A 26922-nucleotide genomic window follows, 5' to 3' on the forward strand; every position below is an offset into this window, starting at 1 on the left:
GACTGACACCCCATCCATTGGTTTAAAATTAACTCCCTCCACTATCAGTGTATCATTTAAAGGATGCACTGCAGCAAGTAGCCCAGGCTTCTTTGGCAGCTACTTCCAAATCTGTGACCTTCAGCACCTAACATGCTCAGTGAAACAACACTGCATCCAAGTACATCCATTGGCAAGACCCTAAACTCAGGAATTCCCTCTCTGAACCTCACCACATCTCTCCCTCTTTACCTTTTAAGATCCAACTTAAAATTTGTCTTTGAGCAAGCTTTTCGTTACCAGTGGTAACATATCCTTATCTGGCTCAATGTTAAATTTTATTTGAAACAATCCTGAGAAACACTTTGGGGTGTTTTACGATGTTGAAGGTGCTGAAAAAATACACCATCTTTACATAAGCATTTATCATCTTTCCTTCTTTGTCACTGGGTCAAAGTCCTAGCATTCCCGATCTAACATCATTGTGGGAGCACAATTATCATACAGACTGCAGGAGTTTAAGAAGACTCAGAAGCACCTTTTCATGGGCAACTAGGAATGGGTAATAAATATTACCCTTGCAGACACATCAACATGTCAAAATGATTCCAAAAAATGTATTTTTTCTGATTATTTAAAATTTGTATTCTTTAATTATGATTTCATCAACTGGCAAACAACATCTATTACCACTAAATGGGCTCGATAAAATCCATAAGAGAATGGATGATATGCAATCTGTGGAAGAAGCACACCTTCTAATAGCTATTCTTGTCCCAATTTTCCTCTCCCACCTGAAAATATTGACTTGCACTGGACAATACTAACTTTAACAATATGGTAGCTTCTAAATTTCAAATACTTGAACCTTAACCTTCTCCATAGGTGATAAACATTTTGGTTGCTTTACATGAGATGAAAATAAGTTTGTTATAGGGCTATATGGAATCTTATAGCACTGAAGAAGGCAATTCATCCCATCATTCCCATGCCAGCTCTTTGATACTGCTATCAAGTGGGACCCGCGACTCAGTCTTTCCCCATAGCCCTAAAATATTTTCCTGTCCAAGTATGTATCTTATGCCATTTTAAGAGCTGCAATTGAATATTATATACATGAATATTTTTATAAAGGTCTTGAAAATATCAACTTGAGCAGTTGCTCAATGAATTACAGCAACATTGGGCAGGATTTTCTGGCCCCATCCACAGCTGGGATCATCTGGTACTGCCAAAAGTCAATGGTTTGGTTTCATTTGATTGGGCTGCCGAATCTCCTGCAGCAGGTCCCAGTACAATGGGGCCAGAAAATCCCGGCCATTGTTTCCATTGGATTGGTTACGAGATTACCTTTGTGGGACTGAAGAACAATGAAGCAACAAAAATTAATCTTAGCTTCTGGAAAATCAAAAGCCAAAAGTGTCAAATTCTTATCTTTACCCAGGACTAATAATACCATTGGTTACTATTAAGGCAATCCCACATGGGGACAGATCAGAAACTAATATCTGCTGTTTCTTGAGATCTGTATCTGTTCTTTAATGGGATGGTAGGGGCAAAATACTTACATCCTTATTTGTTCTACCTTTCTTCCCTGCTTTAAATCCTTGTCCTCCACCAATCACAAAGTACCATGAAAAATTTCTTCACCAAGGTATGTTTACTGCTTTTCTCCCTCAGCCTCTCCACTGAGTGACCTAAGAGTAATAGTAAGTCATATATCGCTGCATTGTGTCCTGGGTAGAAGTCACAACTTTCATAGCTTTCATTGATCTGTGACCATGCTGAAGCACCTGTCCCTCATCAAAACGCTTATGGAGAAAAACACCTTTGACAACAATTCCAACGGGCAGTGATCCTGAAGACACTGCATCAAAAAGAAATGGTCTATGCTGTTGCATGGTTCCCTGAGCAGACTGGCAGAATCGCCAGAACTTTCAACAAGCTCCAGGGCGTAGCTTGCCTAGTGGCAAGAAAGGTTTTCCCTGTCACATCCTTCCTGCTCACCTGAAGTCTCACCCACTCCAAGGGCGGAATCAGCCCAGATTCGCACTTAGTGCGGGAGAAGGCAGAAAAAAGAATGTATTATCTGTCGGTCGCAATGACGGGATTTCTTGCCACATCATCCCAATCCTGCCTCAGTAATCGTGCGTTCCCAAGAAACTCACCATTTTGATGGTGGATGGGCTCTCATTTGCCCACCAGCCCATCACTTTGCCGCTTCCTCGTGCCGAATGCCATATTTAAAGTGCATCCACGCGCACATCTCTCAGTGCTTTTGGCCCAGGACTGCTGCAGAGAAGACATGGTTCCGAAAGGCAAGAAGACGGCAGCCCCCGATTGAATAATACATCCCTGGAATGTCCCTTGGATGCCATGGAGGCCTGTTGTGATGTCGCAAACCCCGCTCTGGATGCAGGAGGTCCAGCAGTCCCACCTTGGCAGGTGATGGCAATGGTGATCAGTGCCAATGCTGCACAGAAGAGGTTGGCCATCCAATGCAGAAAGAGGATGAATGATTTCATCTATGTCACTGAGGTAAGGAAACCATCTCATCACTCTAAACTCATACATTCATAAGCCCATCACACATTCACTGGCACCTCACTCACTGCCAGCTTAAGGGACATCACCACAGACACTCTCACACACACCCTCACATCTCCATCTGGCCTCATCTCCTCTGGAGACTGCCTCTTCAGCCCTAACCATCTTGAAGCTACTTGCACAGATCAACTTGGGCCCTCCCACACACCCTGGGATACTCCCCTTCCCCAGTACAGCTCTTGCCCTGCAGCCTCTCCCCTTGCCTGAGGCCATTTCTCCCCATTCCCCTAGCAAGCCCTAGCCCTGCAGCCATTGAAAAGCCACCCCCAACTCACAGCTGGTCTGGTAGGTAGAGACCTGCTCGTGAACCCACCTAAAAGTGATCTGGGGCTGTTGGCAAAGCCTGATGCTGATGACAGGGAGTGATGCCCAAAGCAAGGTAGGCAAACAAACCTTGAAATCCTGAGCAGAGTGCAACCCGCCAGATGCATGTCACTTATGTACAGTTGTGAAACACGCTGGATGATCCAGCGTGGGGGATGATTTTGGTGAGCTGGGCTTGTAATGACATGCAGATGTATTACAATGAAGTTCCCGACATCTGATGGCAGGAAACGCTGCCCACCATTGACATGCAGAATGGACAATTGCAAACTGGCTTCACAACGTCGTGAAGCCTTCTAGGTGTATTGTCTACTGATGCCGGCAAACACGCCCACCACCAGCAAGCGCAGAAAATTCCACCCATGGCCTGAATTTTCCCATCGGCGATTTGGGGGCGGGGCCCACTCATCGATGGGAAAATGACGCGGGATGAAGTCGGGAGGACTTCATCCTGGTCCACTTAAATCTTTAGGAAAGGGGCAGACAGCAAAATCAGCTGTCCACCCACTGTCCTGTTAATGGCCAATTGAGGCCATTGACAGGGTAATTAAGATAATTAAAGACCCTGCCCGTCCAACCTTAAGGCTGGCGGGCAGGCCAAGAGCCCCAGTGAGTTTTTGATAATACGTGAAACCTCATCCATTGGCGGGATGAGATTTCATGTCCGTTTTTAAAATCTTTAATAAATTTTATGTGATATTTATTAGCATGTCCAATCTCACGTGACATTGTCACATGAGGGGGACGTGTTAATAATTTTTTTATTTTTCTATTTTTTAACTTTGTAACACTTTCACTGATTTCCCTGAGACAGCACTTAGCATGCGCGAAAGAGCACACTTTGACAGATGGGGAATCCCTCCCCCACCGCACAGGAAGCGCATAGCGCTTCCCATCGGGCAGGCTGCTGGGTGGGCCTTAATTGGCTTGCCCACTTAAAACGGCAGCGGGGCCCACTTCGGCAGCGGAGTTCGGCTGCCGGTGGGGCCCGCCTGCCAACCGAGGGCAAAATTCTGCCCCACTTTGGGGAAGAGCTCATTATCTGCCTCCTTCTGGAATATATATATATGCACTGTATAAGGTCCTCCTACCATAGTTAACTGAGTGGCTGGAAACTGTGTAAAGGCCCTAGTGCTGTATGTTTGACATAATATGAATATCATAAATATTAACCAAAATTGTAAACGTAGTGAATAACATACAATGCTGGAATAAATTGATTTGTTTTTCACTTAATGTAGTCAATTTTGAATGTACTTCTATAAATGTTATGATTTTACAAATTTTATAAATTTTATGTATGTATTTCTTCCATTATGAATTAATAGAATTCTCCATTATAAAATCATATCACTGCTTTGCATTTGTTTTAAAACAAAACAGATTAAAGCATCTCTTAAAACGGAAAGATAATGTATGTCTTATTACTTCAGGTCTGTTTGGGAAAGACATTTCCTCCTTTCAGGATTCAGTCAAAAACTGACACTGAGGTTGGTAGATTTCCAGATATGAGATGGCCCTTATTGTTGCTATTTCTGGCATCTTTACATCCCCAATGCTTACAAAATTCTAGCTCCCACTCATTGTAGCTTCCAGATAATTAAATTTTAAAATAAAACTATAAAAATTTGAACATGTATACATGAAATTTTTGAATTGATTTAGAGAACACTGGGGAGAATTATTTTCAATACTCATTCCTTGATAGCCTACCATGAAATTTCCATGCCTACACAAGAGACTTGGGGCAGAAATCAATACCCTCCTGGTGGTGGGTTTGCTACCAGGGAGTTGTGGTATGATCAGGCGGCAAGGTGCATGGTAGAGATCCTGCTGCCTTCCCGGCTCCTTCCAAATTAGTCCATGGTGGGAAGGCTCAAAGATGGCCTTCAGCCTGGAAGCCAATTGAGGCCTGCAGGTGGTCACTTAAGGGCGACTTAAAGGCCTGATCCTGCTGCCACTGATATTTAACCAGGGACAGGTGGGGGCCCCACCATGTGGACCTACCACCAGAAAAGTCCTGGCATGTAGGCCCAGGACCTAGCAGAGGAAGCCACTCTTTTGCCCAATAGAAGCAGCTGCTGTTGGGAATGGAAGGGCCTGGAGTAAGACACCCCCCACCCCACCACCACCTTTAAATTTACCCTCCTTACCAGAGCCTCTGTCTGGTCCTGGTGAACCCACTCCAGTCACCTGTTTCTTGGGGCTCCAGTGACGATTCCTGGTATAGGCACACTGTAGTACTAGCAATGACCATCTCTCCCTATGGCGCTGCTGATGCTGAAGAATTGTCAGTTTCTGATTGGCCAGCAGCTCTTTGAGGCATAACATCCACCCTTCAGCAAGATTTCTGGGAAGGGGTGAGGTGGACTTTGTCAGAAGCCATGAAGCCCGGCGGCAGAAGGGATTAAATCGCATCAAACCTCTCGGAAATGCTCGTGGTGGAGTTGCCACCAGTTTTCCAGCCAGTGGACAGGCCCCCACCCCACACCCTCCCAACCCCCTCCTCACCACCCATCCAAATTCTTCTCCATTAAATTCTTCTCCGATATCACACATTTAGAAACTGCTAATCAAACATCAAATATATATGAATGTGCACTTCAATACACATCAAATTCCATGCTTTGCTAGTGATTTGAAGCTGTCGGTTATTTTATAACTCATTATCTACTGTGTGCATTGCAATATTTGTTGGTTACAAAGTTGCAAAGTGATTAACACTGTCAGGTCTGCATGCAGGAACCAAGATAGACCCCATTAAGTTAACTAATGCATTTGCTGACTTGGCCCATGTCCTAAGTTAGTTCATCAGATTTCCAGTAAATTTCCAATCTGAAAAATTTGATATTCATGAGGATGTAGAACATAGTTTGAAGCAAAGCTTCTTCATTCAACAAGTTGTACCATCTTCAGAAAATGCTGTGCCATAACAGAGTCCAACTATTTTACAATGAAAATGTGTTGCAGTCATAAATTTCCTTCAAAAATCAAACCTATATAAATGTCAATGATAATTTTGAAAGAATGCTGAAATTTTAAAAAAAAGGTAAGGTTCAAAAGGAACAAACGTCAATGAAAATTGCTTGGAAGCTAATTATCAAATGCCATTCTTTCCACATAATATATACAATTGATTTTGTTGAGCAAGAGCACACAAGAAAATCTCCCAGAATGAATTGTTCTTACAGGGCTTATCAAATATAACTGAGGTTTCACACTATGCATCTTTCTATTCAGAATTATAAGTAAAAGTTATTTTTAGAAACTTTATTTAGCGTTTATTGCTGCAGTATCTCACAGTTGTTGCAATTTATTTGCATATATTTCTATGCATATATAAATACATCAGTTCAATAATATTTCTTCTTAATCTTGAAAGGCATTCAAAATTTCACACCAGAGGCCAGTTTTATGACCAAGTCAGTTCCTATGTTTTTCTGATCTCTATTACATGCCCCTGAACTTCGAGTTTATCAAGAGCAGGAACCAGTGATGAAAGCACTCACTGAAATGCACAGGCCAAGCCCTCTTTAATACAGTATTCATGAAATAATTTTTTAATGGATAGGTCTTCATTCTATGTTGCAGCAATTGAATTTTGTTACACCAGTGGAGTGCTACACATGTTGACAGAGAATCATTCATCTAAAAAACTGAAGGTGTGATTACAGCATTGAATCAGAGGTAGAGTGGAACTTCAGCCATCTTCACTTACTGACATGTAAGCTCAGTCAATTCAAATACAAACAAATGTACAGGCTGTGCAACGATAGCCTGCAGTGTCACTTGTGGGTTTGAGTTGGAAAATAGTGATTTTCTGGGGATTATTCCCCAAATGAATCATGAATGTTTAGAAGAGTGGACACTGGTAAATATCTGGAAGAAGGGGCCTTATGGAGGGGGATATAATAGAGCTGGGAGAATTGAGGAAGGCGCTGGGGAACTGAGGAAGGCAATGAGGTAAGAAAGCTAGTAAAGTGGGAGAAGGCCATTCAAAAATATCTGCAGAAGTTTGAGAGGCCTGGTCTGCCAGCAAGGTAAAGCAGCACTGGTGGAAGCAGATAACTTGGGTGATAAGGAAGGCAGTCAAATACAAGAAATACATGGTAAACCTCCAGTGGAGAACTGAGCAGGAGATAGTTTGTTTAAGATCAGGGCTGGAGACTCATTAAAAATGTGGTCCACAATTAGTGCCATATCCTTGATTCTCTGTAGTGCAGAAGGAAGTTTAATGATCACAACAGAGCAGCTAAGGTAAAGTATTTACTGGCCTTTCCTAAAAAATTGTTGCAGTGTTTATACATGTATGATACTCATTATTTATTACCATCACAGTGGCAACAGAGTCAAACATAAATCTGACAATGGGGAGCAGATGCCTTGCAGAAGTCAGGTCTTGGCTCCAGCGCCTGTGAACTCAGAGCTCTGAGATATAGCACTAAAAAGATGCTGCACAAGTAAAACACTCTCATGGAGCGCTAAGGACTACCTCACAACACTTGAGATGGATGGCAAGGCTCAAAGTTAAGTCCAATGCCAATCATAGTGTCAATATCAAAGAAGGAATTGGCACAAGGCTGTACTATCTGGAGTAGATGGTATTACCAGGAACATTTGGCATGCTACTCTCCTGACAGACAGGCTTCCAGACCAGTTAGGACATCAAAAGAATGTTTTGATCAATTATCCTTAAGTCATAGAGAAAATGATGGAAGGAAGCCTCTAAGAGATCTTGGTTGACATTTCTCAGGTTCTTTAGGATCTAACTGATATTGTTAGTTCTTCATTCTCTCCAGTACCCAGCAAAGCCAAACTTTCTTGAAGGTAGGTACTTGATATGATCTTTCCAGATAGGTGTCTTTGATGCCTTCCCATGTGGACATCAGAATACAAGACTAAGTTGTCTGTCACCTGCAGTGATGAAGCAATTTAGTGAGGTGCCTTTCCAGATCTCAGAAGCCCCGAGTGACAGTCACATCAGTTGGTAGAAGATTGTGATACCTGATACCACAGTGCAGCAAAGCACCACCAACATTCCTGACAAATATCACAACAGCCCATAATAGCTTTAATAGCAGCACATAGGCACCAGAAGTAGACATGGTAGAAGCGCACCAACTATATATATATATGTGTGTGTGTGCACAATAAAACCACATTTGATATAAAGCCCAGCATTGTGAAATAAACCTGTTCTTTGTGCCTTTGGGGCTGTCTGGAGATCAGATATCAATGAAGCACAGTTCTTTCTTTGTCTCCTTACTGTACAGCTGCCTCCTTAAGCAGCCTTCTTCTGAAACATCATTGAAGGAGTGGTATGATCTAGAAAGATTAATTAGACTACTTTACCAATGCAGGACACAGATAATATGTTTCTGTGTCCTGACATCTACATGAGTCGGCACCCAGGCCTGGCTAGAAAGGAGATCTCCTAATTGGCCATGCTATCCTTCTGGGTACCCTTGTCTTGAAGGTCTTCGTAATTTCCTCTTCTTCTCACTTATATTTTACCTATATATGGGAATGCCTTACATAAACTCCATTATAGCAACATCAGAGTCAAAATCGATCTCTAACTGAAACTGCTCAAAGGCAGGTTACAGAATTCCTTCTCAGGAGTATGGATGAGTTTTTTTTCTAACCACTCCATTCAAAGCTGATGATTCAGACCAATATTGCAGACATTCAAAGCCTGTGAACTCAAACCATTTCCTAATTCAGCAATCAAAACAGGTTCTATAAGCTTTACTTAAATCCTGCGCAAGTGTGCCATAAAAGCTGAACTGCTAGGATGGGGGCAGTGCCCTCTCATTACACCATTATTTATGCTGTGTATACCACTTCTACCAGAACTTGTCAAATATTTTCAAATGGGTATAACCCTGATGCACCTGACTTATACCCCAAATTCCAGTACCCAAATCCAGAGCCACACTATTTTTGCACCAAGCAATGTTGGATTGCCAGATCCATTATGTTGACCACCTCAAACCAATCTGTCAGCAGGTGAAAAGTAATAATAATAAATACCTGTAGAATGTGGTGGCGGGCCACAAAGCAACACCACTCCTTGTCCCTCTCGGACGGACACATTATTTCTTGATTTCCCTTTGAAGTTTTCAAGATCTGCACAAAAATGAAAGAGAATGCCATATATAAAATCAAGTTACTGTGAAATTAACTTTGTTATTTTTATTGAAAAACTTACTAAAAATGATTTAAAGAACATTTGAAAAACACACCATGTGTCTGTGATATATTATAAGTTTTGCATTTTCATGCACAGCGTCTGTGAGTTATCCTCTTGCTCACCAACACCACAGGAGATATGGTACTCTGTTCTAAATAATGCATCAGTGCATAAACTGTGGATACAAATGTTACATCCATACTATGTTATGTGTTAAGCCCTTTAAAAATGCATGAACACTCACTAAGTTAAATCAGGCATCCCAAAAGACCAGTGCATGAATGCTGTGGTACTAATAAATACATATGCAGGAAAGTTTCAATGATACCCCTCGTTGTCTGGAGTTAGCTCATCTCACTGATGGTGGGATGTCACAATAGTCCTCAGAGTTATTTGGTAGGGAACCCGAAAAAACATCCAGAATTCCCATATCTCATTGCTATCTATTGATGCCTTCTGTAGGTATGAGAAGGGCAAAAGCAAGGTCTGGCAAAATATTTGGAGTCATACATAGCAAACAAGAAGATGGTTGTGGTTGCTGGAGGTCAATCATCCCAGTCCCAGGATATCACTGCAGGAGTTCCTCAGGGTAATGTCCAAGGCCCAACCATCTTTAGCAGCTTCAGCAATGACTTTCCCTTCATCATGAGGTCAGAAATAGGAATGTTTGCTGATGATTGCACAATGTTCAGCACTATTCGTGACACCTCAGATACTGAGGCCGTCCATGTCCTTATGCAGCAAGATCTGGTCAACATTCAGGCTTGGGCTGATAACATTTAAGCCGTGTAAGTGCCAGGCAATGACCATCTCCATCAAGAGAGAATCCACATCTCCCCTTGAGACTCAATGTCATTACCATCACTGAATCCCCCAATATCAACATGTTGGGGGTTACCATTGACCAAAAACTAAACTGGACCAGCCATATAAATACTGTGGCTACAAGAGCAAGTCAAAGGCTGGGAAGAGAAGTGTGAAAGGAGCTGGGAGTTGAAAAGGAGTGCGAGAGGGGCTGGGATTTGAAAAGGAGTGCAAGAGGAACCAGGAGTTGAAAAGGAGCATGAGAGGAGTCAGGAGTTGAAAAGGAGCACAAGAGGAGCCAGGAGTTGAGGAGAATTGCGAGAGGAGTCGGGAGTTGAAAAGGAGCACGAGAGGAGCCGGGAGTTGAGAAGCGCGAGAGGAGCTGGCAGTTGAAAAGGAGGGCGAGAGGAGACGGGAGTTGAAGAGGAGGGTGAGGGGAGTTGGGAGTTGAAGAGGGGGGCGAGAGGAGCTGGGAGTTGAAAAGGAGAGCGAGAGGAGCTGGGAGTTGAAGAGGAAGTCGAGAGGAGTTGGGAGTTGAAGAGGAGGTTGAGAGGAGTTGGGAGTTGAAGAGGAGCATGACAGGAGTTGGGAGTTGAAAAGGAGGGTGAGAGGAGCTGGGAGTTGAAGAGGAGGGCGAGAGGAATTGGGAGTTGAAGAGGAATGCGGGAGGAGTCGGGTGTTGAAGAGGAGCGCGAGAGGAGTTGGGAGATGAAGAGGAGCATGAGAGGAGTTGGGAGTTGAAGAGGAGCGCGAGAGAAGTTGGGAGTTGAAGAGGAGCGCGAGAAGAGTTGGGAGTGAAGAGGAGGGCGAGAGGAGTTGGGAGTTGAAGAGGAGGGCGAGAGGAGTTGGGAGTTGAAGAGGAGGGCGAGAGGAGTTGGGAGCTGAAAAAGAGTGCGAGAGGAGTTGGAAGTTGAAAAGGAGGTTGAGAGGAGTTGGGAGTTGAAGAGGAGCGTGAGAGGAGTTGGGAGTTGAAGAGGAGGGCGAGAGGAGTTGGGAGTTGAAGAGGAGCGTGAGAGGAGTTGGGAGTTGAAGAGGAGGGCGAGAGGAGTTGGGAGTTGAAGAGGAGGACAAGAGGAGTTGGGAGTTGAAGAAGAGGGCGAGAGGAGTTGGGAGTTGAAGAGGAGGGCGAGAAGAGTTGGGAGTTGAAGAGGAGCGCGAGAGCAGCCGGGAGTTGAAAAGGAATTAGGAGAGCAGAGGTGACTGAGGGAGTTCAGTGAGGAGGGAACGAGGTGATCCTTTGAGTACTGTGAGTATAGTCGGGTAAGTATTTACTACTTTTATCACTCATAGCTTTTAAGGTATTATTTTGTGGTTCATTTTTTGTAAGGGCTATATTCTGTAACAATGAGGAGCAGAGAAGAAGGGTTCTAGAGTAATTGATATTATTTGATATTACGTATCTTCCAAATTGTTTATTTTATAGCGGTAAGTCACAGCAGGAGAGCTCAAAGCTGTGGTGTGCTCCTCCTGCTCTATGTGTGAAGTCGGTAATATTTCTAGTGCCTGGGGCACATGTATATGGGAAACTATTCCAGCTGCAGCTCATGGAAACCCGGTTTCGGAGCTGGAGCGGCAGCTGGGGACACTGTCGAGTATCCACAAGGCGGAGAGTATCGTGGATAGCACATAGAGAGAGGTGGTCACACCGCAGGCTAAGAGTCCACAGGCAGGACGGGAATGGGTTACAACCAGACAGAGCAAGAGGACTTGGCAGGCAGTGCAGGAATCTCCTGTGGCTATTCCCCTGCAAAACAGATATACCGCTTTGGATACTGTTGAGGGGAATGGCCTCTCAGGCAAAAGCAGCAACAGCCAAATTTGTTGCCCCACAGTTGGCTCTGCTGCACAGGAGAGGAATAAAAAGTGTGGGAATGCAATAGTTATACGGGATTCAATTGTAAGGGGAATAGATAGGCGTTCCTGTGGCCGCAAACGAGACTCCAGGATGATATGTTGCCCTAGGGTCAAGGATGTCTCAGAGCGGTGACAGGACATTCTGAAGGGAGAGGGTGAACAGCCAGTAGTCGTGATGCATATTGGTACAAATGACAAATAGATAAGAAAAGGGATGAAGTCCCAAAGCAGAATATAGGGAGTTAGGAAATAATTTGAAAAGTAGGACCTCAAAGGTAGTGATCTCAGGGTTACTACCAGTGCCACATGCTAGTCAGAGTAGAAAAAGCAGGATATATTGGATGAATACATGGCATAGAGATGGTGTGAGAGGTAAGGTTTCAGATTCCTGGGACATTGGGAACCGGTTCTGGGGGAGGTGGGACCAGTACAAATTGGACAGGTTATAACTGGGCAGGAATGGGGCGAATATTTGCAAGAGTGGTTGGGGAGGGTTTAAAATAAAATGGCAGGGGGATGGGAACTTATGCAAGGAATCAGAGGAAAGAAAATCAAGGACAAGAACAAAAGACAGAAAGAGGAATAAGAAAAGTGATAGGCAGAGAAATCAATGGCAAGAATCAAACAGGGCCTCAGTGAAAAATAGTGGGAACGGGACAAGTAATGTTAAAAAGACAAGCCTTAAGGCTTTGTGCCTTAACACAAGGAGCATTCACAATAAAGTGGATAAATTAACCATGCAAATAGATGTAAACAGGTATGAAAAAGTCGGGATTACGGAGACATGGCTGCAGGGTGATCAGGGATGGGAACTGAACATCCAGGGGTATTCAGTATTTAGGAAGGACAGACAAAAAGGAAAAGGCGGTGGAGTTGCATTGCTGGTTAAAGAGGAAATTGACACAACAGTGAAGGAAGATATTAGCTCCAACGATGTGGAGTGTGTATAGGTAGAGTTGAGAAACACTAAGGAGCAAAAGACATTAGTGGGGGTTGTATATAGACCCTCAAACTGTAGTAGTGATGTTGTGAATGGCATTAAACAGGAAATTAGAGATGCATGCAATAAAGGAACATCTGTAATTTTGGGTGACTTTAATCTGCAAATAGATGGGCAAATCAAATTATTAACAATACCAAAGAGGAGGAATTCCTGGAGTGTGTACGGGTTGGTTTTCTGGACCAATATGTTGAGGAACCAACTAGAGAACAGGTCATCCTAGACTGAGTATTGTGTAATGAGAAAGGAATAATCATAAATCCAGTTGTGCGAGGCCCTTGGGGATGAGCGAACATAAAATGACAGAATTCTTCATCAAGATGGAGAGTTACGTAGTTGATTCTGAGACTAGGGTCCTGAATCTTAATAAAGGAAACTACGATGGTATGAGGTGTGAGTTGGCTAAGATGGTTTGGGAAACATTATTTAAAGGGATGATGGTGGATAGGCAATGGCAAACATTCAAAGAGCGCATGGGCGAACTGCAACAATTGTTTATTTCTGCCTGGCGCAAAAGTAAAACAAGCAAGGTGGCCAAACCATGGCTTACAAGGGAAATTAGAGATAGCATTAGATCCAAGGAAGAGGAGTACAAATTGGCCAGGAAAAACAACAGACCTGAGGATTGGGAGCAGTTTAGAATTCAGCAAAGGAGGACCAAGGGGTTGATTAAGAAGGGGAAAATATAGTATGAGAGTAAGCTTGTGGGGAACATAAAAACTGACTATAAAAGTTTCTAAATGTACGTGAAGAGAAAAAGATTGGTGAAGAGAAACGTAGGTCCCTTACAGTCAGAAACAGGGGAAATTATAGTGGGGAAACAAAGAAATGACTGACCAGCAAAACACATGCTTTGATTCTGTCTTCACAAAGGAGGACACAAATAATATACCAGAAATGTTGGGGAACACAGGGTTTAGTAAGAGGGAGAAACTGAAAGAAATCAGTATTAGTAAGGAAATGGTGTAGGGGAAATTGATGGGATTGAAGGCTGATAAAGGCTTTCTACATCACAGAGTACTTAAGGAAGTGGCCCTAGAAATAATGGATGCATTGGTGGTCATCTTCCGAGGTTCAATAGACTCTGGAGCAGTTCCTACAGATTGGAAGGTAGCTAATGTAACCTCACTATTTAAATAGGGAGGTAGAGAGAAAACAGGGAATTATAGACCAGTCAGCCTGACATCGGTAGGGGGGAAAATTCTAGGATTATATTTGTTGGAGTTCAGAAAAATGAGGGGGGATCTCATAGAAACCTATAAAATTTTTACAGGACTAGACAGGGTGATGCAGGAAGGGTGTTTCCGATGGTGGGGGAGTTCTGAACCAGAGGTCACAGTCTGAGGATATAAGGTAGGCCATTTAGGACTGAGATGAAGAGAAATTTATTCACCCAGAGAGTGGTGAGCCTGTGGAATTTGCTAACACACAAAATAGTTGAGGCCAAAACATTGCATGTTTTCAAGGAGTTAGATATAGCTCTTGGGGTGAAAGGGATCAAAGGATATGACTCCCCAAAGCCTGTTCACCATCTACAAGGCACAAGTCAGGAGTGTGATGAAATCCTGTCCACTTGCCTGGATGAATCTCTAACAATACTCAAGAAGTTTGACACCATCCAGGACAAAAGTAGTCCACTTGATTAGCACCCCATCCACCGCCTTCAACATTCGCTCCCTCCATCAGCGACGCACAGTGGCAACAGAGTGTTCCATCTACAAGATGCACTGCAGCAACTCACCAAGGTTTCTTTGCCAGCACCTTCTAAACTCACAACCTCTACCACCTAGAAGGACAAGGGCAACAGATGTATGGGAACACCACAAGCAAGTTCCCCTCCAAGCCGCACACCATCCTGACTTGGAAATATATCACCGTTCCTTCACTGTCATTGGGTCTCCCTGGAACTCCCTTCCTAACATCACTGTGGGTGCACCTACACCACATGGACTGCAGCGGTTCGAGAAGGCAGCTCACCATCACCTTCTCAAGGGCAATTAGAGATGAGGAATAAATGCTGGCCCAGCCAGGGACACCCACATCATTTGAAAGAATTTTTTGAAAGCCTTGATTCTTCAGTGATGTGAAGGTACAGTTTTACTGATTCAGCTCTTCCCTGAATTTGTGTTATCACCAAGAAACTCTTCCATTACTGAGTCATACCTATATGTGACATTATCTTAAAATATTTTCCTTCCCCTCCACTCCCGCAGACATCGATTGCTGTCAAAATATAGCTTTACTGCAACAATCTACTTCCCTTACTTGATCTAAGCAACCAGGTTTCATGTATGATCCTCCACAGCCACTGATGTACCATTTCCTACATCTCAGTAATGCAGTACAACAGCTAATTCAAATAAATCGTTGGGTGTTTGAATATAAGTAAAAAGCAGTTTATTCATCTATAAGTTGCTGGCAAGCCCTGGAAAACGATACTGTCTGTGCCTGTTCAGCTCAGGTACATGATAAATAGAAAAACAAATAGACAAGTGAACAGATAAATAGATAAGTGGATAGATACATGGAACTTTTATTTATATAAGCTGAAGATCATATAAATCTTTAGAATTAACAATTACTAAAATTATGGTAACAAAGTTACTCAAATTGGAAGGACAATTGTTCAGTCATGCCCACTCATCAAATTTTCTTCAAACTAAACTGCATCTGCTTAATTTAAATAAACAATATCTTTTTTTTAAACAAACATGATGGAGCCATTTTTCACAACAATGTTCTAATCAGTTAATCTAAATGAAACAAATTCTTTTTAAGTTAATGTTTTGACCATGATTATAGTATTGGAACATGTTGAAGAATTTGTACAACAAGCTTATTAAAGTATATATGAATTCTCTAAGGTTTAACCAGATTGTTCATAACCTCAGCAGGGAGTAATGGTCAATGGATATTTTTGGGCTGGAGGAAGGTTTGTAGTGGAGTTCCCCAGGGGTCTGTATTGGGACCCTTGCTTTTCCTGATATGTATGAATGATCTCGATCTTGGTATGCAGGGGACAATTTCAAGGTTTGCAGATGATATGAAGCTTGGGAGTGTTGAGAGCTGCGAGGAAGGCGGTGTGGAACTTCAAGATGACATAGGCAAGTTGGTGGAATGGGCAGATAGGTGGCAGATGAAGTCCAATGCGGAGAAGTGTGAGGTGTGCAATTTGATAGGAAGAACATGGACAGACAATATAAAATAATGGGTGAAATTTTGCAGCGGGTGCAGAATCAGAAAGACTTGGGTGTATATGTGCATTGATCATTGAAGATGGCAGGACAGGTGGAGAGGGCAGTTAATAAAGCATATAGTATCCTGGGCTTTATTCATAGGGGTATAGGGTACAAGAGCAGGGAGGTTATGCTGAATTTATGTAAGACCTCAGCTGGGATATTGTGTACAGTTCTGGGCATCACACTATATGAAGGATGTGAACACATTGGAGAGAGTGCAGAAGAGGTTTACAAGAATGGTTCTAGGGATGAGAAACTTCAGCTCTGAGTGTAGATTGGAGAGGCTGGGACTGTTCTCCTTGGAGAGAAGAAGGCTGTGAGGAGATTTGATAGAGATTTCAAAATCATGAGGGGGCTGGACAGAGCAGATAGGGAGAAGCTGTTCCCACTCATAAAAGCATCAAAAATAAGAGGACAAAGGCATAAAATGATTTGCAAAAGAAGTAAATGTGACAGGAGAAAAATCTTTTTCACACAATGAGTGGTTCAGGTCTGGAAGGCACTGCCTGGAAGTGTGGTGGAGGCAGGTTCAACTGAGGCATTGAAGAGAACAGTAGATGATTATTTGAACAGAAGCAATGTACAAGGGTACAGGGAAAAGGCAGGGCAATGGCAGTAGGGTCATAATGCTCATTTGGAAAGCCAGTGCAGACATGATGGGCTGAACGGCCTCCTTCTGTGCTGTTTAAATTCTGTGATTCTGTGGTCCTGTGGTACCATGAGCTGAGCTACCTCTCAATCACAAAGCTTGCTTAATTTCATCTTTAACAGCGATATTAAATCTATGCCCCTGCCCAAGCCCATCTGCTGCTGAAAATCTCACCAATGCCTTTGCCACCTCCCAACTCAATTATTTCAAAACCCACCTGGCTGGCTTCTTATTTTTCACTCTTGAACAATATAAGCTCATCTCAACTTTTTTCTATCTGTTTCCCATCTTATGTTAAGGCCTACGTACCTAACACCCCCGTGACTGTTAACCTGTATTGGCTCCAAGTCACTCGAGACCTCAATTCTCAGCCTTGTGGCTAAATTTCATCATACTTTAACTCTTTCCATTTTTGTAATGTTATCCAGCCCTACAAGACCCCCATATCTGCACACTCCATTTCACCAACTCTGGCCCCTCGTGCATTGCTCCTCCCCTGCTGGTGGCAGCCATGCCATGAGTCATTGAGATCCCATTCTCTAGTATCCTCTTCCAAGGCCTCTCCACCTCTAAATGCTCCAAAAAACCCACCGTTTTTACTCTAGGCTTTGAACTCCCCTCCATTTCTCTCATTTACTGGCTAAGTATACATTTTTGTCTGTTTTCACATCTGTGAAGTGACTTGGAACAATTTTATACAAAACACAAGTTGTTGCTGCTGTTGAATTCTACTAAATGATTCACCACAAGGATCTTTCAATGTCAAATTTAGAAATACGATAATAACATTAAATCCTTATTGTGTAGTTCAACTGAATAAAACTGATGGAAAGATGAACAGTAACATTTTGATTATTGCACTGAAGTGCGCATGACCTTGATCACAATCAGGTGATTTTGCAAGATGAATATTAATCTATAACATGACTGCACATAAGCACTTCAATTCATTAAAATTCTAGAAAATGGCATCTCAGCTTTTCAGAGTAGTGTTAATATCCATGCTCATTAACATAGATATAAAATTTTATGATGCTGTGTAGACATATGCTGATCCTATAAATCTCACTGGAGAACTCCAATAGCACATCCAAAGAAAAAGATTTTCTAATGTATTAATTATTTGAATATACCCAACATTGTCTATCAAAACCTACAGCAATTCTCTAGATATGCTGGCAGCTGTTTACACTGCTGATTTTAAAGAAATTTTTAAATAATTCACAGCTAGGCTTTTTGATTGACTTATTGTTGAGATATTTTAATTCATGTCAATATGTGAATGTAATTAAAATAGCAACATTTTTGAAATTTTCTATTTAGTTTTTCTTATTTTACTCATGCTGTCTGTGTGACAACTTCGGCTGTATGCTGTATCATGTCACACAATACTTCTCCAGCATATGTACTGGAAGTTACAATGGAACATATCAGATGCTTCCAAAGCAAAATACATTGTCTTGATATAGGGATTTCGTAAAATAATGAGTTAGCAATGAGGCTCAAAGGAGGGTGGGCTTTTTTTTTTATCAGGTCAAGTAAAAGGTCAAATTAAAGGAATCTCCAAATTAGGATTAATAACATGAAGCACTGGAAATAAAACAATAGAAATGTTTCCAGTGGCTAAATGTGAACACTATTTTTATCCTGTGAGTGAAATGGATCATATCACAGGATAAAATGAGTGAGGTATGATCTACCTCATGATAAATGTTGAATTTAATTGTCGATTGTTGTAAAAACCCATCTGGTTCACTAATGTCCTTTAGGGAAGGAAATCTGTCGTCCTTACCTGGTCTGGCCAATATGTGACTCCAGACCCACAGCAATGTGGCTAACTCTGAAATGGCCTAGCAAGCCACTCAGTTGTATCAAACTGCCACAAAGTCACAAAAAAGTACCAGACAGACCACCCAGCATCGACTGAGGCACCAGAAATGACAATGACAATCTCAGCCCTGCCGACCCTGCAAATTCCCCCTTACTAACATCTGGGGGCTAGTGCCAAATTTGGGAGAGCTGTCTCATAGGCTTATCAAGCAACAGCCTGACATAGTCATCCTCACGGTATCATACCTTACAATGTCCCACTGGCAGGACAGACCCAGCAGAGGTGGTGGCACAGTGGTATACAGTCGGGGGGAAGATGCCCTAGGAGTCCTCAACATTGACTCTGGACCCCATGAAGTCTCATGGCATCAGATCAAACATGAGCAAGGAAACATCCTGCTGATTACCACTAACCACCTTCCCTCAGCTGATGAATCAGTGCTCCTCCATGTTGAACACCACTTGGAGGAAGCACTGAGGGTGGCAAGGGCATAGAATGCACTCCAGGTGGGGGGCTTCAATGTTCATCACCAAAAGTGGCTTGGTAGCACCACTACTGACCAAGCTGGCCGAGTCTTAAAGGACATAGCTGCTAGACTGGATCTGCAGCAGGTGGTGAAGGAAACAACAAGAGGGAAAAACATACTCGACCTCATCCTCACCAACCTGTCTGCCACAGGTGCATCTGTCCATGACAGCATCGATAGGAGTGACCACCACACAGTCATTGTGGAGACGAAGTCCTGCCTTCACATTGAGGATACCCTCCGTTGTGTTGTGTGGCACTACCACCATGCTAAATGGGATAGATTTCGATCATATCTAGCAACTCAAGAATGGGCATCCATGAGGCACTGTGGGCCATCAGCAGCAGCACAATTATACTCAAACACAATCTGTAGCCTCCTGGCCCAGCATACCCCCCACTCTACCATTACCATCAAGCAAGGGGATCATCCCTGATTCAATGAAGAGTGCAGGAGGACATGCCAGGAGCAGCAACAGGCATACCCAAAAATGAGGCGTTAACCTGGTGAAGCTATAACACAAGGCTACTTTCATGCCAAACAGCATAAGTAGCAAGTGATAGACAGAGCTAAGTGATCCCATAACCAATGGATCAGATCTAAGCTCTGTAGTCCTGCCACATTCAGTCGTGAATGATGGTGGACAATTAAACAACTCACTGGCACAGAAGGCTCCACAAATATCCCCATCCTCAATGACTGGGGAGCCCAGCACATCAGTGCAAAAGATAAAGCTGAAGCATTTGCTCCAATCTTCAGGCAGAAGTGCTGAGTGGATGATCCATTTTGCCCTCCTCCGGAGGTGTCCAGTGTCACAGATGCCAGTCTTCAGCCAATTTGATTCACTCCATGTGATATCAAGAAGCAGCTAAAAGCACTGGATAGTGCAAAGACTATGGGCCCTGACAATATTCCAGCAATAGTACTGAACACTTATGCTCCAGAACTTGCCGTGCCCCTAGCCGAGCTGTTTCAGTACAGCTACAACACTGGCATCTACCTGGCTATGTAGAAAATTTCCCAGGTATGTCCTGTACACGAAAAGCAGGACAAATCCTACAAGGACAAGTCTACTCTTGATCATCAGTAAAGTAATGGAAGGGGTCATCAACAGTGCTATCAAGGGGCACTTGCTTAGCAATAACCTTCTCACTGACGTCCAGTTTGGGTTCCGCCAGGGCCACTCAGCTCCTGACCTCATTGCAGCCTTGGTTCAAACATGGACAAAAGAGCTGAAATCCCGAGATGAAGTGAGAGTGACTGCCCTTAACATCAAGGCCGCCAAGTATGGCATCAAGGAACCCTAGCAAAACTGGAGTCAATGGGAATCGGGGGAAAACTCTCCACTGGTTGGAGTCATATCTAGCACAAAGGAAAGTGCTTGTGGTTGTTAGAGGTCAGTCATCTCAGTTCCAGGACATCGCTGCAGGAGTTCCTCGGGATGGTGCCCTAGGCCCAACGATCTTCAGCTGCTTCATCAATGAACTTCCTTCCATCACATGGCCGGAAGTGGAGATGTTCACTGATGATTGCATAAAGTTCAGCACCATCCGTGACTCCTCAGACACTGAAGCTTTCATGTCCAAATACAGCAACACTTGGGCAATATTCAGGCTTGGGCTGACAAGTGGCAAGTAACATTTACACCACACAAATGTCAGGCAATGACCATCTCCAACAAGAGAGAATCCAACCATCGCCTCTTGCTATTCAATGGCATTCCCATCACTGAATCCCCCACTATCAACATCCTGGGGGTTACCATTGACCAGAAGCTGAACTGGACTAGCCATATAAATACTGTGGTTACAAGAACAGGTCAGAGGCTTGGAATCGTGTGACAACTAACTCACCTCCTGAGTTCCCCAAAGACTGTCCACCATCTAAAAGGCACAAGTCAGGTGTTTAATGGAATGTTCCCCACTTGCCTGGATGAGTGCAGCTCCAACAACACTCAAGAAGCTTGATACCATCCAGGGCAAAGCAGCCCGCTTGATTGTCACCACATCCATAAACATTCACTCTCTCCACCACCGTAGCAGCAGTGTGTACCATCTACAAAATGCACTGCAGGAATTCACCAAGGCTCCTTCAACAGCACCTTCCAAATCCATGACCACTACCAACTAGAAGGACAAGGGCAGCAGATAGGTAGGATCATCACCACCTGCAAGTTCCCCTCCAAGCCACGTACCATCCTGACTTGGAAATATAGCGCTGTTCATTCACAGTTGCTGGGTCAAAATCCTGGAACTCCTTTCCTAACTACACTGTGGGTGTGCCTACGCCACATGGACTGCAGCAGTTCAAGAGGGCAGCTCACCACCACCATCTCAAGAGCAACTGGGAATGGGCAATAAATGCTGGCTTAGCCAGCACCACTGACATCCCGTGAATGAGTAAAGAAAAATACAGCTTAACAATAGCTTATATTTAGATGGTGTGTTAAATATAACTTGTCAAGATGTTTCACAGCAGCATTATCAAGCAGACAACCAGCTAGAGAAGATGATATTAGGCCAGTGATCCAAAATTTGGCTGAATAGATAGATTTTATGGAGCATTTTAAAAAGCAAAAGAGAAGTACAGAGGCAGAGGGGATTAGGGAGGGAATTCCACAACAAGTCACACTGGCAGATGAAGGCACATCTGACAATTGAGGGACGATTCAGATCAGGAATGCTCAGCAGCCCAGAATTGGAGGGGTGCAGTTATCTCAAAGGGTTGTAGAGATTGATGAGGTAGAGAGGGAGTGGAATAGAGGGGTTTGTAAAAAAAGATAGGAATTTGAAAATTGAGGCATCAAATCAGGAGCCAGTGTAGCTCAACAAGCTCATAGATGATGGGTGAACTGAGCTTGGTGTGAGTCAGAATGCTGGGGGTAGACTTTTGGATGAGCTTAAGTTTATAGAGCGTGGAAGATGGGAGACAAGTCAGGAGGGCATTGGAATAGACAGGTCTAGAGGTAACAAAGGCATGGAGGAAGGTTTCAGCAGAGATGTGGCGTCAGGTGACCTTAAGGAGGTAGAAATTGTCGGTTTTGGGATGGAGTGGACATGTGGTCAAAATCTCATCTAGAAGTCAAATAGGATGCTGCAGTTGTGACCAGTTTTGTTTAGCTTCAGACAACTGCCAGGGGGAAGGATTTAGTCAATGGCTAAGGAACAAAGTTTGTGGACCAAAAATAATGGGAAAAATATTTCCCTCATTTGGGGGGTGATGTGCGGGACCAGGCTCATGCAGGCATGCCTCCAATCGGCACCCCCAATCGGGGGTGCACCATCATTTTAAGTGCTGCCTCAGGGAGATCGGCTCGGAAATGATAAAAAAATTTCTCTGACATGTCACCGAATGTGACACTGTCACATGAGTTGGGACATGTCCATAACTTTTATTGGAAGATTTGATAAAAATTTAAATACCCTCATGAAACCTCATCCCGCCTGTGGATAAGGTTTCATGCTTTTTCCAAAGCCTGCCAAGGCTCCCAGCCTGCCAGCCAACCTTAAGATTGGACGGGCAAGTCCATTAATTACCTTAATTAGTTTTTCAATGGCCTCAATAGGCCGTTGACAGGTCAGCAGGCGCACAACTGACTCGGCTGCACCCTTGCCGAACTGAAAATGGAAATGCCGCGGGGTAACATCAGGAATTCCACCCGGTGTCATTCTGTGTCATTTTATGCTCCGCCCCCGCTCGCCGACTGGAAGATCCTGACCAATGGCTTTGGTGTTCCCAATATTTAGTTAGAGGAAATTTCAGCTCATCCAGTCCCTGATGTCAGGCAAGCAATTTAAAGATGCTGGAGGGTTGAGAGAGGTTGTAGAACTGGGTGTCAGTAGTGCACGAATGGAACCTGACATGTAGAACTGACAAATACATAAAACTACAAACTAGTTAAAAATGACACAGAAATTTTAGGGACACAGATGAAGCCTATGTCTCAAATAGACACCCCTTTATGACTCTTCTGAAACCCATTTATCCATCCCTTTTGCTACATCCATCAAATCACTCCCCTTGGTTATCTTTCCAAGATATTCACACTGCCTTCTTCAAAAGCCTTTGCTCATAATTTATTGCACAACTCTTCCCTTTCTGACTGGGATGAAAATAGCATTCTGCAGGTACCCTTTAGTCTAGTTAATCTCTTATAGCGTATTTTTATTTCTTGAAAAAATATTTATATCTATAAGGTGCCAGTAACTACCGGTATTAGTCTTAGTCCTGTTTTTGTAGTAAATCCAGCAGACCTGAATTTCAGTATTGGCTCCTGTCTCACTGCTACCCAATACTCTGCTCACCAACATTAAAACTTTTTTTTTTACACAATTCTAAGGCTGTCAAGTAAACTATCTAGAACCTTCTTAAATATACCCCTTTATCAAAAATTAGAATATGCTACAACTGACAATACCTAAAACATATTTTTCAAATGCATTATTTTTTCTTGTGGACTAGTGGAGTATGGGATATGGCTCCTGCCGAGTTCCGGTATGTTATCAACTTTCAAATGATACTTATAAAGTTTTGGACACAGTCTATTAAAACGGTCACTGAAAATCATGTGACCATTGGCATTCTGAGCCAGACAGTCCTGAATCTCAAGTAAATACCTAATTAAATCTGGACAGTCACAACCATCTGGGAAATTCACACATACCTTTGTTTAAGGATGGACCATCAACAAAGAACTATGCAGCATTCCAGCTGACTCATCTTTCTGTTTCACCATGGACAAATAAAACATCAAAACTCAATGTGCATTAGACAAATGTAAAACAGGTCCCATCGAATTTTCACTGTATTATGATGGCCCCTTATCCAAATTAGACAGGATGAATTTCAGAGTGTCAAAAGGAAACACATGACATGTAATCAACAGACCACCTTACTTTGGACAAAGGATTTTTAACTTGGACAAGTCACATAATGAGCACAGCTATGTTTTAGATCTGTTTTTAGAAACAACAAATGATGCTTGCAAAGAGCAAGTTCTACCTGAGCCCATCAGAAAAGCTATCAAACTAGCTGCAAGTTTTCTATGCAGCCAGGGTAATAAACAACAATACCTCAAAAATGGGAGAAGGACTCTCCCCAACCTGTTCTAACTTCAAGTTCACCTGAGAAAGAACCTCTTGGAAATTCAACTACAGGAAGCCTTGCAGCTTACTGAGAATCCAAGATAGATAGGTTCTTGATTGGTAAGGGGATCAAAGGTTACGGTGAGAAGGTGGGAGAATGGGGTTGAGAAACTTATCAGACATGATTGAATGGCGGAGCAGACTCAATGGGCCTAATTTCTGCTTCTATGTCTTATGGTCTAATCCCCTGCTTATAAGGCCTTCACTTACAATAAAAGCATCAACTCACCAAACAAACCACAGATCTGCCACAAAAGAGAGACTGAGATAACTATACTTTGTAATTGTTTTTTTCTTCACTTGTACCCACTCCTTATGGAGTAATAGTGTGTAAGAGTCGAGTGAGAGAGATGTGTTTTAAATCTCTGAGCAAGTGTGGGATAATTAATAACCTTCTTTAGAAAGAAAGTTTGCTACTGGAATTATTTAAATTGAGACCATCATCCTGGGGGTAAGAAACACTCACACCTCACATACAAAGCACGTTGATAATGGACAGTAAGAAAATACTTAAATTTTGTCCGTGACACTCCCTCTTCATGATGATCATGCAATGTAATTGGTTCTTTGTTCAAATGGAGAAAATAGAATCACCAAGTTAGTATTTAAACTCCACATTGCACTGAATGATGGCAGCACTCTTGGTGGTGAACTGATGCCACTTTGCTGAATTTCATAGCATAGTTTGTGCCAATTCCAAAACTGTTCAACATCAACACAATAAGTAGAGATGGCCTCAGCAGTGTAAGCTGTTTCCATATGTGTTACCAGAAGTAGGAGGTGACTGGCAGCAGGACCCAGAGCAGGATATTGCCAGTTACAGCCAATTAACAGGCAATCACCTGGGCCGTCATCCTTTGGTCCAAATGGAGGGCTGGCAACTTGGCAGCCAACTTGGTAACCATTACTGAGGCTGCAACAGCAGGGAGAGGGTGCATCAATGCTGGATGCCCTTGAAGAAAGTTAAATGGGGTTGGAGGATGAGGGGAGGTAGACAGGCCCTGGTGATAGTGGCAGAGAGAGCAGGGTGAGGGGAAAAAAAATTGCGGAGTGCCAGTGGAACCATTCACCATTGCCATAAGGGCAACCATTACCATCGAGGGCTCCTCCAAGACCGTGGAGGTCCCAATATGGAGGGCAACCCCTCTCCCAAAATTTGCGCAGAGGATGCCAGGTTTCACTGGCAGCCTCCCCATAAGGCAGCGGGTCATCCCAACATGGGAAAAAAACTCAGGATGTGGGAAGTCACCCTTAATTAGACAGTTAAGTGGCTCGATTGGCTACTAACTTTGCAGCCAGCGACAAAATGGCATGGTAACAAAGATGCCAATTTCCCTACCAATGCCTTTTGTGCTATTTTGGCCACATTCCCATCTCCCAGCTAGTCTCCAAAGGATGTGGAAAATTTCAACACTGATGTCTATCACCTCAGATACTCAGACACCTGAACAGGCCATATTTTGATCAAGTGCAACACTTTCTGCCTTGTTCTTTGGAGGCCAAATATGAAAATTATGGCACCCCTTTCAAAAACAGTTTAAGCATTGTTAGTGTCTAAACATAGAGTGTCTGGCCGCCACCCACAACTCTTTCTCTGGTACATTAATGCCTGCTTCAATGCTGCTTAATGCTCTCGTCTGGACCTGGAAAAATTAATTAATTTTGCTTCCAATTTCCACCCTCCCATTATTTTCACATGGGTCATCTCTGACACTTCCCTTCCCTTCCTTGACCACTCTGTCACAATTTTTGGTGATAGACTGTCCACCAATATTCATTACAAGCTTACCGACTCCCACAGCTACCTTGACTATAGCTCCTCACACCCCGCTTCCTGTAAGGACTCCATCCCATTCTCTCAGTTCTTTCACCTCCATTGCATCTGTTCTGATGATGCCACTTTCAAAAACAGTTCCTCTAACATGTCTTCCTCCTTCCTTAACCGAGCTTTTCCACCCACGGTCATTGACAGGGCCCTCAACCATGTCCGGCCCATCTCCCATGCATCTGCCTTCACACCTTCCTCTCCCTCCCAGAACCATGGTAGGATTTCCCCTTGTCCTCACTTATCACCCCACTAGCCTCCGCATTCAAAGGATCATCCTCTGCCATTTCCACCAACTCCAGCATGATGCCACCACCAAACACATCTTCCCTTCAGCCCCCTGGTGGCATTCCGCAGGGACCGTTCCCTCTGGGACAACCTGGTCCACTCCTCCATCACCCCCTACACCTCAACCCCCTCCCACAGCACCTTCCCATGCAACCGCAGAAGGTGCAACACCTGCCCCTTTACTACCCCCCTCCTCACCGTCCAAGGACCCAAACACTCCTTTCAAGTGAAGCAGCATTTCACTTGCACTTCCCTCAATTTAGTCTACTGCATTCCCTACTCCCAATGCGGTTTCCTCTACATTGGAGACACCAAATGCAAACTGGGTGACTACTTTGTGGAACACCTTTGGTCTGTCCATAAGCATGACCCAGACCTCCCTGCCGCTTGACATTTCAACACACCACCCTGCTCTTATATCCACATGTCTGTCCTTGGCCTGCTGCAATGTTCCAGTGTAGCTCAATGCAAACTGGAGGAACAGCACCTCATCTTCTGACTAGGCATTTTACAGCCTTCCGGACTAAATATTGAGTTCAACAACTTTAGAGTGTGAACTCTCTCTTCCAACCCCACCCCCTTTCCGATCCCCCTTTTTTCCAATAATTTATATATATTTTTCTTTTCCCACCTATTTCCATTATTTTTAAATGTATTTC

The 26922-nt window shown here is 43.4% G+C and overlaps 1 protein-coding gene across 2 annotated transcripts in view; it reads right to left on the reverse strand.

The window, feature by feature from the left end:
• Positions 1-26922, reverse strand: part of LOC121280339 (contactin-4-like) — a 1234817-nt gene that overhangs the window by 986192 nt on the left and 221703 nt on the right. For both annotated transcript variants that reach the window (XM_041192228.1, XM_041192226.1), the window contains exon 3: positions 8944-9039. In XM_041192228.1, coding sequence (XP_041048162.1) covers positions 8944-9039 — 96 coding nt within the window. The remainder of the gene's footprint in view (positions 1-8943; positions 9040-26922) is intronic.

Source organism: Carcharodon carcharias, chromosome 7 (genome assembly GCF_017639515.1).
Source record: "Carcharodon carcharias isolate sCarCar2 chromosome 7, sCarCar2.pri, whole genome shotgun sequence".
Taxonomy (NCBI): Eukaryota; Metazoa; Chordata; class Chondrichthyes; order Lamniformes; family Lamnidae; genus Carcharodon; species Carcharodon carcharias.